General features: G+C 40.3%; 2 protein-coding genes across 4 annotated transcripts; both read left to right on the top strand.

The window, feature by feature from the left end:
* Window positions 1–16: 16 nt before the first annotated feature.
* On the top strand, window positions 17–3,614 carry si:ch73-109d9.2 (uncharacterized protein LOC565042 homolog). Its single transcript, XM_041035995.1, has 4 exons — window positions 17–951; window positions 1,393–1,523; window positions 1,766–1,874; window positions 2,026–3,614. The coding sequence occupies exons 1-4, from the start codon at window positions 687–689 to the stop codon at window positions 3,189–3,191; spliced, it is 1,671 nt and encodes a 556-aa protein (XP_040891929.1). The 5' UTR covers window positions 17–686; the 3' UTR covers window positions 3,192–3,614.
* Window positions 3,615–5,822: 2,208 nt separating this feature from the next.
* si:ch73-109d9.3 (zinc finger protein 112) lies at window positions 5,823–12,076 on the top strand. Of its 3 annotated transcripts, XM_041035993.1 has the most exons (5): window positions 5,823–6,101; window positions 6,357–6,692; window positions 6,769–6,911; window positions 7,010–7,127; window positions 8,701–12,075. In XM_041035993.1, exons 2-5 carry the CDS (start codon window positions 6,389–6,391, stop codon window positions 9,888–9,890), a joined length of 1,755 nt encoding a protein of 584 aa, XP_040891927.1. In that variant the 5' UTR covers window positions 5,823–6,101; window positions 6,357–6,388; the 3' UTR covers window positions 9,891–12,075. The 3 variants fall into 3 exon arrangements, with proteins under 3 accessions (XP_040891927.1, XP_040891928.1, XP_040891926.1); XM_041035994.1 differs by having other exon boundaries at window positions 5,823–6,692; window positions 7,019–7,127; window positions 8,701–12,076; XM_041035992.1 differs by having other exon boundaries at window positions 5,823–6,692.
* The last annotated feature ends 2,350 nt before the right edge of the window (window positions 12,077–14,426 follow it).

Below are 14,426 nucleotides of genomic sequence, written 5' to 3'. Positions count from 1 at the left end.
TTTATGTATGCAATTGCTAAGAACACAATAACTTAGGTCAGTGACTAATTATCACTAATACTCAATGCGCCAATCTTGACTAAGAAGCGTTAGTCTTCAACAGAGACCCATTGAGCTGAAATGATTAAGATTGTCCCTACGCACGACCCGTATTCTAAATCTCGGAAGTGCGGTTGTTTACGGAATCAAGAGGAAATGCGATAGCTCAACGGAAAACAATTTGTGACGTTAGATTACAACCAAACCACTGGGTTACTTGTGCTACAGAACCCATCTTGCACTAAGCCTAAACTCCGTGTACGTTAAATGTGTCAACGTACGTTGACGTACGTTAAGTGTGTCTTCGATAACTGCTTTTCAGATGGTGGTCGTAATCAAAACTAGTGCAGCAGGCTAGTTAGCTAACACTAACGTTACAAACGACGCTGCAGTTTGTTCAACATTAGGTTTGGTGTGATGGAAATAACTAAACGGTAAATGTGGACCAAGAAATATAGGTCTACAGCTTGTTAAGCACTGAGAGCCGAGTTTAAGACACTGGCGTATTCACTCTAAAGAGACAGACGTTGGCTGTAGCCCACATACGGCACTCCAAGAAAGGCTTTAAAGTGCCGGTCGAAAGCTGCCGTCTCTTTAGTTCACTGGAAATAAACGTCTGTCCAGAGTTATCGCACATTATTGACATAATGGCCGAGACCATAGTAACGTTTCAGTCCCAACTTTCTGGTGTAATGGAAACGGTATTCAAAGCTGCCATGTATGAGATCACTCGGCTGGTGGAGGATAGTTTTTTGGAAGAGGTGACACGGTGCAGGGAGCAGGTCGAGTCCCTGAAGAGGCGACTGAAGTGGTCGGAGGGTCGACGCAAGGAACGAGAAGGAGACAGGAGGGGGAGGTGCACTGAATGCGGGAGAGCCGGGGTGTCCGGTGAGGAGAAAGCTAGATCTGCAGGTGAGTCTTACATCCACATTCAGCCACTATTCATTTTGTCACATCGGTGACTCAATACACATCTGCTTTCTTATGATTTACATACAAATTGATGTTACTCTGTGGCATGTGGATTTGTAAACAGGTAATTGATTATTAACAAACTGGCCATAGAATAATGAAAGCTGTTTTCAGTGTTGTTTCTGTTAGCCAGAAGTGACCAAAAACACAATCAGTGCAGCTTTATTATCTCAAACTGATACTCCACCGAACTGTCTCCCATAATGAGTATGAAGCACTTCCCTCTTGTAGAGGCAGGTGCTCTAACATTCACAAATCAGATTGAAGCAGTGTATTAAATTTGCCATGTGACAGTTTGGAACAGACCATACAACACGTGCCTTCCTAAATCCATGAATCCTAAATCCTTGAATTTGAAAACATGCTTCTTTGCTGTCACAGAAAAAAATCTGAAACAAGAGAGTGTGCTGCAAGAAGAGGTAAATAGCTTCCAGGGCACTGACGAAGAGGCACCTGATCATGAAGAGGAAGAGGCAAAACCAGAGGCCCACAGTACCACAAGGGCAACACAGGTAGAAGACAGCTTATTAGATTAAGTAAGCTTCATTTATTGAAGTTACAATGTTTAAAATAAAAAGCGAGCAGGGCTAGTGGCTTTTTCGGTGTTGTCTTTTTAACTTTATATCTGTAATTTTTTTCTTTTAAAAGCTATGACATTAAATGAAATCTGCTTGTTGATTAAATGCCAAGCTCATGGTGTCTCTTGAGGTGTTAAACAACCTGTGTTAATGCTATCATTCTGCTCATCTGCCAGTTTCCAGGTGTACAGGGTGAAAAGTTGGATAGACTGCTCAAGGACGAAGCCCTTCGCATCACGCCAGAAACCAATGAGTCCCAAGAGAGATGGGACGTCAATTTGGATGGTCAGTCTACACACAGATATGCAAGATGATTCACATTTTCAACACTGGCTTTAAAATCATTACTTTCTGTGTTCATATGATTGTGTCACTGTAGTCCCTGTACTCATATACCCATAATCTTTCTTTCTTTCCTTTGCTTGGTCAAAAACAGAAACATCTGGTCTGCCGGGGCCCAGTAAACGTTTCACAGACCAGAAGATCCCAAAGGGTGATGTGAACTGGGAAGCTGGCTTTGACCAGAGGCCAGAATCAGGCCAACACGGACACTCAGGTGACCCATCTGAACAGCTTTTCCAGAACAGGTATGGCATGGAAGACTTGGGTGGTTTTGACAAGACTGGCTATGGCGATGCCAGCATGATCGAAATGGGTAACTTAGATGGCTTACAAGGATCACCATCCCACCTGGGTGAGGATCTGAGTTACATGGGGCACTACGAGGGCGATGTTGAAGCACCTGAAGGAGCTGAGCATCAAACGTACCAAACAGGTGCCCCACGGAACAGGAGGGGTACGGTCGGTTCACCTGCAGGCTCACCCTCAAGGACTAACATTGACGTAAGTGGTGAGTTCAGCTGTTTATTGATTAATGAGGAAGGGTATCTACAGGACCAGAGTATCTTGTACCCTGAACAGGTTTCTGGTGACTCAGGAGGGAGATTGAGTTTTCGGGGCCAGGGCATTCGACTTGAACCATCTTTAGACAGCACAGAGGATATGTATGAGGCCTCAGGTACATATAGTGATACCTTAAATCTGGGAGAGAGGTTGCAGCATCAGGCAGCAGGGAGAGGAGGGAGGAGACACACTTGTAACCAGTGCTCCATGTCATTCCCTGATTCTGCCTCTCTCAAAGCTCATAAGCAGACACATAAAGGCACCGGACAAGGGCCACCATACACCTGTACCCAGTGTGGAAAGAGCTTCACTCAAGCGTGTAACCTCAAAGTCCACCAGAGGATTCACTCTGGGCAGGGGCTCCACCTCTGCAGCCATTGTGGAAAAGGTTTCCCTTCTTTCTCCGATCTAAAGACACATAAATGTGGCCAAACAGGTGACAAACCTTACTGCTGCACTGTATGTGGGAACAAGTTCAGCCGCCTCTGGAATCTGAAGTTGCACCGGAGAATTCACACACAGGAAAAACCTCATCGGTGCACCATGTGTGATAAGAGCTTCACACGAGCGGACATATTGAAGGTTCACCAGCGTACTCACACAGGGGAAAGACCATACTGCTGCGCTGTCTGTGGCCTCAGCTTCAAACGCCTGGATCATCTGAAATCACACCAGCGCAAACACATGACAGACCTATAAAGCTAGAGACGTTTGGGGAAAGTATCAGATCATTAAAGATTGTTTGTGGTATGGAAGGTTGTTAAATGAATATTTTTATTTGTGAGTCATGGTTGTTTTCCCATCAACATTAAAACAACCCAAAGTCATGTTGTCCGGTCAGATCTTTTTTTTTCTTCTTTTCAGGTCCATGTCCATACCAGCTTTTTTGTTGGTATGAATAATATAAAACAAAAATAACATCAAATACCCATTTATTGCTGCATATTTTGTTACTGAAAATTGACTCAATTTAAGAAAAATTGGCTAAAACAGAGTAACATCATCCTTGTGATTACATTACAGATTCAAAATGAAACTCAAAATGAGCCACAGCTGGATTCTTTTTTCATTTTCATTTCTCTCTACCATGTCTGTAAATGTTTTCTGTAAATAAAACGAATGAAGCCAAATTCGTGGAATAAGTTTATTTTCTTGGAATAAACTTTATTAGAAAAATGCATTTTAGTCCATCAGACTTTATCGGGAAAAAACTTTTTTTTAACATCATTTTCTTTTGGCACTGTAAGATAAAGAACTGATTGTAAATGTAAGTCACACACACTAATATTCAGGTTTTTAAAAAGTCACATAATATATATTGAGTTCACTGAAATTTAATAGGCCAAATTCAAATCCCAAAATTTAGGTTAAAAAAGTCAAATTAAATATGCAGAATACCAAGGACAAGCAACTGATTCTGTCTCAAATCGAAGTATCCAACTTACTGTCACCAACATTGCATGTACATATATAATTATAGTTTGGGTACGTGGTGAACAGGGGGCACAAAATGTGGACATTGCATGTCTCATGTTTACAGTCCATGGCAATGGAGGGAGCAATGTTCATGAAATAAAATCTAACTTTAAAGATAGTGAATTATGCAAATATTATGTGATTTTTAATGAATAATGTGACATGTTTAAGCAATTAAATGCCAAGAGCACATAGTATTTGAAAGTGTACAAACTGTTTATATATTCAAATAATTAGTACTGCATACATTTTTAAAATATATTTTTAGGGTATGGAAATAACTTGACACAAACCAGATTTTTATGTGAAAGCTGAGGCTGACAAATGTTTTTTAGTACTGCAAAGACTTTCATCCCCTGCAGCTGTAACAGTCTGTAAAAATAAAACAAGTACGGTCACATTCACGTTTAACTCCTACTTGAACTGTTTATTTGTGTGCAGAGGTTTTTTAACAAGGAACATGTTGAACTTCAGATGTGTCAAACTTGCCAAAAACGTCATGTAACTTCATGGACACCAGATTTTTATGTGAAAGCTGGAATTGACAGATGTTATGTAACACTACAAAGGGCTTTCATCCCCCTCAGCTGTAACAGTCTGAGAAAAGTACATCAAATTAAATCTTGTCTGTAGCTAGCTACGGCCAGTCACCAGAAACCAAGATTATCAACAATGCACAAATGTCCATAAAATGCTGCTTCCCCCAGCCTTTGTCAACAGGACATGGCTACGTCCACGAAAATAACAGAAATGATAGATGCAACGGATGTTAGTCAACCTAGCTTCCGGAGACAACAGCCAACTATGGCCACAAGAGGAAGTCAATTACAAGTTGAATGCAAACAGGCAATATCAGATCCTTTATGGGCCAAACGGCTGTTCTGAGATGTTGGAGAGATATTGCTTCCACTTCAGTATTTTTCTAATTGATGTCTTTTTAGCTTTAACTGGTCAAGCACTGCTTGCCTTGCTTGTCCTGACAGCACACTACTGATATGAAGAGTAATTACATTACTGGCCATCCTTTTGTGCTTTTCATAAACTGTTTTGGGTAAAATGAAACAGCTAGTTAGTTAAGTGTCAGATCAGTCAGATGTTTTTTCGTTTTGGTCAGTCAGATAATAATAACCACCTCAGAACTGAAAGTAACATTAGCAACAATAAACCATGGTGGCATAACTTTAGTTATGCTAACAAAATTTTGATCCAAAAAAGTCTGTAAATGTGCAACGTGTCATGTATTTCCTGTTCCTAAAGTGCCATCGTTTGGATTTGTTGCCATAGCTGACTGCTGTCCTGTAATTTCAAGCACTGAGCACATCAAGCAATGGAGCGTAACGATAAACTGGATATTAAGTTTGATTTTGGAAAGAATGGATTGCTTATCTGTATCCCGCATATTTAGTCTGTCTGTGTTTGAAGAGTTAAATTAATAGGCAAAAAAATCAATTTCAATGAAAAAAAAAATCAGTGCTAGAATTTTAAAGACTTTTACATTTCCAAATTTCGTTCCATAAGGAGGATAATTAAGTATAAACATATTATAAGTATAAACATATTTACACATAGTGGTGACCTGACAACAAAACAGGTTTGTGATGTGAAAAGTATCACATACTTTCAGTATCAAAAACCTTGTAGGAAATGATGAAGAATAATATTTGATGTCATGTCATTGGGTTTCGATTCACTGCAGGACAGAATGGTCCTGTGGGAACATAGTGTCGCATAGTGCCTAAGATGCATACCTATACTGCTTGGCGCAGCCTATGGGTTTCACTGTATTAAAACGCGTTTCGTTATTCACACACTTCACACAAGGCCACCGTACTACGCCGCGTATGACGTCGCGAGCAAAAACAAGGACCACAAACGATTGTTGAAAAGCTAGCTAGCTCGGTGAAATTTTAAGTACAGTTGAATTTGCTTTGCTAAACAGTCGTTACCTGTGAAAGCCACACACTCACGCTGAAATAGATCGACACGCTAGATTCGACCATGGTTTATATAATTCGTAGTTGTGTACGATCTGTTCACTGTTTAATGCCGTCAGCGTCAGTTAGCAGACGAATGCTGCCGTTAAACTAAGCAGTCACGTTATCTGGCTAGTTGACAGTCGGAGCTGACATGAAGGTAATTTCGTGTCAGTAAACACCAGGCTGGGTTCCGTTAGGTCAACCTTTCCAACTTTCACAATTTGAAGAATTTATGTGTATATTTCAGCACATGAATCACCCCCACAACTACTCGCGCAGTTGAATAGAGACTGCTCAGCGATAATGGCGTTCAACCTAAACAACATGTGGTAGAATTTTTTTTTCCTGACGAAAACTTTGTCTCTTTCCTTTCTTTTCCTACTCAAACACGCGGGATTCCGTCGTGTAACAGTTATCAGACACGGGACTCTGACAGAGTCTGCCATGTCGGACCTGGACACTCTCATAGTCACCTTTCAGACCCAGCTCTCGGATGTGATGGAGACTGTGGTGAAGACAGCCATGTACGAGGTCACCAGGCTGGTGGAAGACGGTTTCTTGGAGGAGGTGAAGCTCAGGAGACAGGAGGTGGAGTCTCTGAAGATGCAGCTGCAGTGGACTGAAAAGAAATTAAGTGACCAAGGCGGGAAAGAAGGAGGAAAGACAGGAAAGTGTGTTGACTGTGCTAAGAAGGATGTGGAACTGTCCACGGACACTGCAGAAGAAAGGACTAAAGACCAACACGAAGGTAAGAGCAAACACGTTAGACAGTGTTGAAATAGGTCAGGGGATATGTAATGTTATAACAGTGTTTATTTTTCTAGATGTGTTGAGGGGCTGTGCTGTGAAAAAAGAGAGCAATTCTCTTGAAAGATGGACGAGAGGCCACAGACAAGAAGTCATATCAGAGTTACCACAGGAGGCAGACAGTCCTACAGCGGCTCACAGTCCTGAGAGGGAATCACAGGTGGGTCATCATCATGTGACTATGTGAAAACAGAGGTACAGTGTGCAGGTACAAGATAAGAATTGCTTTCACGTATTCATAAATTCTATGATGTTCAGGCTGTTCAGGCAACAGAAGAAAAGGATGTGATGCCTGCTGTGGATGTGAAGGAAGAAGAACTTAATAAGCCGTCTTGTTCATCTGTACATTTGGGAGGCTGGAGCAGCACTCTCGATGGTGAGTGTTGTCATTTGGGTCCATTATGTTGCACAGTGCACATTATTTTTGGACTTTTTAGGCTGATTCTGATATAGATATTTGTATGAATCTCTAAATGTGTACTGACATCTGTGAATGTGTACAGGAGTCAAAGGTGTATTCAAAATCTGTGTGTGCAAAATCAGATTGTAAATGTGTTGGGGGAAAAAAAACAACTAATTGAGACTCGCAAGTACATTGAGATTTGAAATGTGGTAAAACCGTAAATGCATGTGTAGATCTGTTTAGAAATATGTAGACAAAAGTATAAATGAGTACATAGATATTAATGGCTCAAAAGTATTTTGCTCTAAGAGCTGGAGATACAGACACGTCCTTCGTTACTGTTCAGACAAGACTCTCAATTGGCTGTCTTTTTACAAATTATTTTTGCTACACTTGTCTGTGTGCCTCAGTAGCTTTTCAGCCTACAGGCCACCAGTCGGCGGTGGCACCCTGTGATTTAAAGTGTGACCTTGCTGAGCTGGGAAGTGGTTGTCGCTGCAGTTGTGTTGATGCAAGGCAGACTGGAACAGAATGTACACGTTTACAGACTTGTCTGCATGTTTACAGAAAAAGGACAAATCTAAACAAATGAGTGGAGAAACATAATAAATGTAGATACTTCATCATGGATGAACTGTATGGTACAATTACACTGTTAACATCCAGTCAGCTCTGTGGCATGTATAAAAATGCTGAACAGGATTTTGTATCAAAATGGAAAGAGGAAAAGATCTAGGTGACTCTGAAAGAGGGATCATTGTTGGGGAACCGATGGAAGGAGCTTCGGTCACAGAGATGGTTCAATGTACATATATAAAGGAACCTATACTATACTACACTATATACCACTTTCATAAATATATATGAAAAAAGTTAAAGAAAAAAAGAGGGGAAAAAAAACAGTTGAAAACAGGATTAATGTGGTTTAATGAGCTTTGAATTCAAAAAGGACCCTTGTTAAGCTCTTCATTTTGCCCCAAGGTAACATAGAAATAATTACATACAAATAATTAAAAACATTTTGTTCACTTAGTATCTATTTACTACAATACAGCCTAATAGCAGAAATATCATTTTTTAAATTCAAAAAGAACTAAACCACATTAACCCCCGCCTTGTGACAGTTTTCTCAGTAATTCCTACAAAATTGAACTTTCATACCACTGTTATAAAAGTTCCATTGTGCCTGTTGTCCCCTGCATGTGGAAATAATTTCATGTTTTCTCTTTAGCTCATAGACCTTAGAATCCATTTGCCACTGTGGCTTGAGGATAGAAGGGTTAAAATCTTCTCATGCAGGCAATTTCTCGAATTTCTGTTACAGCAGTACACTTACAGTTAACTACTGAAACAGATAAACAGGATTAGTTCATCCATCCTCTGACACAGGAAGGGCTTATTTAGTTCAAAAACAATTTCAGTGGATGCAATATTATGTATTCTGATATTTATTGGGCTGACTTCATTAGCCATGACAGCAACCAACTTTCTCTTTTGGTAACAGTCTACCTTTTGAGAATAAACCCCGATTCCACTTATTTTCTAGGCAAAGCAGGACTTGAATCACACAGCGCTACTGAGATGGCTGAGGCACAACCAAAACAGACTCAAGAAAACGGTGAGGAATTACTGAGGAATATCATTAGGCAAGGCCCACAGATATCTGCTGCATATGGCTTTCCTGAAGAACAGGAGGAAACAACACACATGGCTACAGATCCATCTCACGTCTCATCTTTGGAAGTGGTCACTCGTTGGACTGGACTTCTGCAGAACCACAGACTCGGGACTGAAAAGGATCACGATCCAGCCAAAAGTAGAGGTTCTCTAAAGTGTGCAGAACATGAGCCGTCTGACTCTGACACAGCAGATGTTCACGCTGAGGTTACCCCAGGCAGAGATCTGATTTCAACCTCAGGACCTCCTAAGACAAGACTGCAAAACAGCGAAGCGTTGGGTGTGACAATAAAGCAGGAAGTTAATGTTGATTCTGACGGATGTGAGGAAAGTGAGCATATGGAAAAGAAAGAAATGCCAAAGTCTGGGATGGCTTCTTTCTCATGCTCAGTGAAACACCACAGGCTGAGTGCAGAAGCACACAAACAGAACCACATTTCCCATAAAGCCACAGTGCAGGAGGTTATGAAGCTGCATTCCAAAGTGGGTGCAGGTCTCAGATTGCAAGCCGCTATACAGCACCTTCACCGGCCGATGAAAAAAACCCCTCACGCGCTCTCGAACAGTGCCACGGCAGCACTGTCTATAGCTCATTCTCAGGCTGTGAACTTAAACCCCCTCAACAGAACTCCCTCCACATCCAAAGCCACTGCTCCGCTCTCAGTCCAGCGAGTTCACCTGGGCGACAAACAAGGACTTAACCGAACAGGTGCCCCGTGGGTCAGCATCAGATCCCAGCATCAGTCTGCAAACTCCCATCACGCCAACCCCGTACCCCATCCAGACTCTCACACTGGCCCCAGGCATCTCCTGCGTTGTGGCCAGTGCGGAAAGTGCTTTCCCCACCCCAGCAACCTGAAAGCTCACCTGCAGACTCACACAGGTGAGCGGCCTTTCTGCTGCTCCCTCTGCGGTCGCAGCTTCACCAAGCTGAGCAACCTCAAAGCCCACCGACGGGTCCACACCGGAGAGAGACCGTACTGCTGCTTGGCTTGTGGCAAACGCTTCACCCAGAAATGTAACCTCAAACGTCACCAGAGGATCCATTTGGATGTATGATGGTGGACAGCCGGAGACAAAAAAGACACATTTTGTGTGTTTGTTTCGTTTAGATTAAGATGCTACAGTGTTTCCTTTGCAATGTCATACACTTGTTGTGACGCATTGCAGAAAAATGCTCGTTGTGTACTTGTCTCTTGAAGTGATTGTCCCTAGTTCTTCTGTGCATTCCAGAAAGGTTCATCGAGTAACTTCTGAAGGTGGTTTAATGTTAGTAAAGGAAACAAATCAGTGTGTTGTGAAGTGTATCATGCGCAGAGATAGGTCAGTTGTCACTTTTGGTCAATAAAAAACTATTTATTCTGTGAACAGTAATATTCTTTCATTATATCTATTTCACCAAACCTGGCAGCACAAAATCACTTACTAACCGTAGATCAAGCCCTTTATTTGTTCAACTGCTAAAAGTGAAAATGTGAACTTAAGTGACACGTAAAAAAAAAATATTAATCAAATTTCTCATCAAGATTAAAATGCTCTTAAGTTGGTTAAGAATTGATCCCAGATCAGTGAAATACAGGACCAGAGGTGAGCACACACCTTCTGAGACATGTTTATTAATGGTCATGATAAATGATGCATTAGTGGAAGCATTATAATTCAGAATAGTGTAGTTTTAGCCTAAATGCATTTAATTTTGAATTTTAATTTGGTTTTCCACACCCTTTTTTGTGTCTATATCTGACTTTTTAAAATTATTTAATTCCTATTTATTTATTTATAAAAACAAATGAACATGAATTACTATTCCTGCCCTGAGCAGACATATGATTGTTCTTGTGAACTCTTACACTGTAAGAAGGAGTAAGTAGCTTGATAAATGTGTCTTACTCTTCACTCTTTAATGAGCTCTTTTAATTATACTTCTTCAGAGTATAGGAAATGCAGCTCCAGGTCCAGTTTACAAAACATAATTTTAATTTTAAGGAGTTTTTAATTTTTTTTTTTTTTTTTTTCATTTGATGGTCTGTGATTTTATTATAACTTGAGTTATAATTTGTCACTTCTGAGATTTCTGTACTAAAATACTGTAAATGTCACCTTTTGAGCAACTGAAAGTACTTGGATGATGTATCATGATGAAGACTGAATTTATACTGTGACGGACAAAAATAATTGTTAAAGTACACTTCTTTAAGCAAAGAAAAAAAAAACACGTAAGTTACAACAGTATTGTAGCATCTTAACTGACCACTTGGTGTCAGCCTTTCACCAAACTTTGTGCAAATACCTGGACCTTAGCAGAGATGTCTAGTCCTCTCATCTGGCTACTAATGTATTAATGGAATAGAGGAGAATTGTTAAAGAAAACCACTCCATTAGAGAAACAGCTTCATTTTTACAAATGTCTGTAGATACTGTTTTATTCGATCTGTGTGTCTGAGCCTGTGTGTGTGTGTTACATATCTCACGTTCAGGATTAAGCTTGATGTGTTGTATTTGTAGTTCGAGTCAGTGCAGGACTCAGCAGGTGGTACAGCCGATAACATTTTAATCTTATTTTAAAGGTGAGATAAAGGTAACAGAGTCTGTCTCTCTCTCTCTCTGTCTCTCTAACACACACACACACACACAGGATGTGGATTAAAGCAGTGCTGCTGTTCTAGATAATATCTTTTTGATGTTTGAACCTAATAACAAGAGATGTTATCTATGAAGAGCAATTGAGAAATACCTACTTAGTTGAATCTGAAGATGTTTAATTACGTTTAAAAAAAAAAGCCATTTCCTCTCTCTTTAGTCTTCTCATTTGGTCACATTTTCTGTTCCATATACAGACGCTCTCTCTTGCCCTTCAGAGAACAGCAAGTCGCCCTGAGACGGTGGCATTGTGTTGAACAAGAGATTGTGTTCCTGTGTGAAGGGTAGGTGTGTTTGGCTTTTCTTTTTAGCCAGATCTAAAAGCCACTTTGCACTGAGCTGCTGTTAAGTTGGATTTGGTTAAAAAAAGACTATGGATCTGGGCAGTCATGGAACACTTAGAGATACTGATACAAGCTTGAACAAACTACCAATCTCTTCTTAAAGCAAGGTACTGAACCTCCACCTGCCTCCTTAGCATCATACTGCACATTACATCAGCTAAGGAGCTGTGAGAAAACTAAGAAAATTATTAGCATTGGGGGGATTGTTGAATGTACTATTTTGTTTCATAAAAGACATTACGTGCATGTGCAGTATAAATGGAAAACATGACATTATGGTAAGAAGGACAGAAACAGCCGTAGCAGCAGGTTTTCCCAAAACAACAGGCAAAAAACATGTTTATGTTAAAGCAACAAAATCCTCTAGTGGCTGTAGTAAGCATGACAGGAGGAAAAGAGGAAGTCAGGTGACAGTCGAATACAATAAAGTTCTATAAGCTTGAGGTGGATGGATGGGCTGACAAAATGTTGGACTTTAACATTGGAGACTGGTGTTTGTTTCCCATTTCCAACTAAGTCACTTTGTTTTTATTCGCAGTGATTTGTAACAGTTTTGAAAGGCGCTGATATCATTCTGCTGACAAAATGCTTCTGTCTGACGTTCTGGAGGGGATGGACAAACTCAGTATTTTGTCATTTAATTGGGAGGGCTTATGGGAAATTCCAGTAACTCTTGTTGTTACAACCATCAAAAGAGTGAGTCGGCAACAGGCTTGTGCTGAAGGCCTTGTGCACTGTTGAATTTTTTTCCCCAGCCTATATCCTGTACATGTGGCAAAATGAACCCCCCCCCCCCCCCCCCCCATATAAATGAAATAAAATAAAAACATGGGGTAAAAAACAAAAACAAAACATAAATAACACTCCTGTTCCCCCCAAAATGTCAGATTACATTGGCCTCCCCCTTTTCTTCAAACCCCTCCTCCCCTAATAATTTACAGTAATGTACAGTCCCTAAATGACCTGAAGGCAGTGCATGTTAATTCACCCCTCACACAAAAGCCTCTAGTGTACAATTAAGGTTTATCTTGGCTTTGCCTTCAGATCTCCCACTGTTTTTTAATATGTTCACAATCGTAACATGTGCAGCTCAGCATTGTTTGGTGTTTTTTAGTCAGTGCCTTTCGTTATGAGACTGTTAACGTCTCCCAGAGATGGGAGAGACAAAGGAAAATGAGAAAACAGGCAGACAAGAAAGAAAGCAGAAAAAAGGTATCAAAGGATAATGCTGCTTTGAATAAGAAGACAGAGAATCACAGTTTCTGATTTGACACTGAACTGTCACCCTCTTTACCTCCTGTTTTTTGAATTTACAATCAGTAGTATTGGTGCCTGACTGGACTTGGGAAATAATGTCTCTTCCTTGAATTGATAGCGATTCTGTAAAAGAAACTTCTTCTTTTCTCTTCTGTGTCAAATCATTCCAATATTAAATTCAGTGCTTAACAGGCTACGGAGTGCACTGTGGAAGATTTATGCCAAGTGTTGCAAGAGTAGTGTGCCTTATTCATAACACCTTCATATTTCATAAAAGCAGCTCAGGCAGAAGAAATTGAACTTTGATGTGTACTTCATTCTAACTTTTATTCCCATTTGTTGTAAGTCCACTAAATCCATTAAGGGAGGGGGGGGGGTTAAGTCCTTGAGCTTCACCTTCTTTTTATTGTGTGCAAAAGAATAAGTGTGGCTATGCAGTTCGCACTACTTTCCTTGTTTCTTCTAAGATACCATGAACGGGGACGGTATTCACAAACGTTTAGAGAATCCTCTCAGAGCTTGTCACTGAGAATTTCTGCTTTATGAAACTTTTCATAGGGACTTAAATCTTAGAGGAGCTGGAGTTGATGCTGTTGCTAGGTGTGATGCTGTCTTTTAGATGCTGTGATCAGTTTTAAAAAAAAAACAGCACCCTCTCTTTAGTCTTTCAGAGCGCTCACTGAAATTGACATAGACAATTTTCAGTTTGATGTTAAAATGGATTAAGATGTCAGCTGGTTGGCATGACTGCAGATCTGCTGTTTTTTTTTTCAGAAAGGTTTTAGGATTATAGTCGTATTGGCCTGTAAGATCCACGTGTAGAGGATAAAGTTGCATTATTATATCATATTATAATAAGATCCCAAATTTGACTTTCTGCTCTTTTTAATTTGTCTGTTTTAATTAATTTAAAGCCACTGTAACTTTCTGAATTATTACCAACCTTATTCCCTCAAGATCTACTCTGTAGCATTTTGAACCCTTATTCAACTTATTTATTTATAGTATAATTCTCTTTCACTGTCACCACATGGACCAGTTGTATATACTGAAGATCAAACTAGTCATGCCGCTGCCCAAGGAGCAACAAGGTCAGCTCCATGACTTATTTTAACCTGACACTTCTTCCTAGCATACAGCGAGCGGGTGAACTCTAGTGGATGGAGAAATTTGTCCAGATACATTACAAGCGATGTAGCACAATGAAGGGATGCGAGAGGGAGATTTCTCCCTTTGAAAATGAGTAAGTTTTAATCCTTTCCTCAGCTAGAATGATTAGTTTTTGTGTCAGGTTTATATTCAGGTTTATACAGGTTCATGTATTTAAATTTAAAATACGGGGCATGTGTGCAAA

Source organism: Toxotes jaculatrix, chromosome 4, assembly GCF_017976425.1.
Source record: "Toxotes jaculatrix isolate fToxJac2 chromosome 4, fToxJac2.pri, whole genome shotgun sequence".
In the NCBI taxonomy this organism is placed as follows: domain Eukaryota; kingdom Metazoa; phylum Chordata; class Actinopteri; family Toxotidae; genus Toxotes; species Toxotes jaculatrix.
The sequence above is the reverse complement of the archived record's forward strand: the minus strand, read 5'-3'. Positions and strand labels throughout refer to the sequence as shown.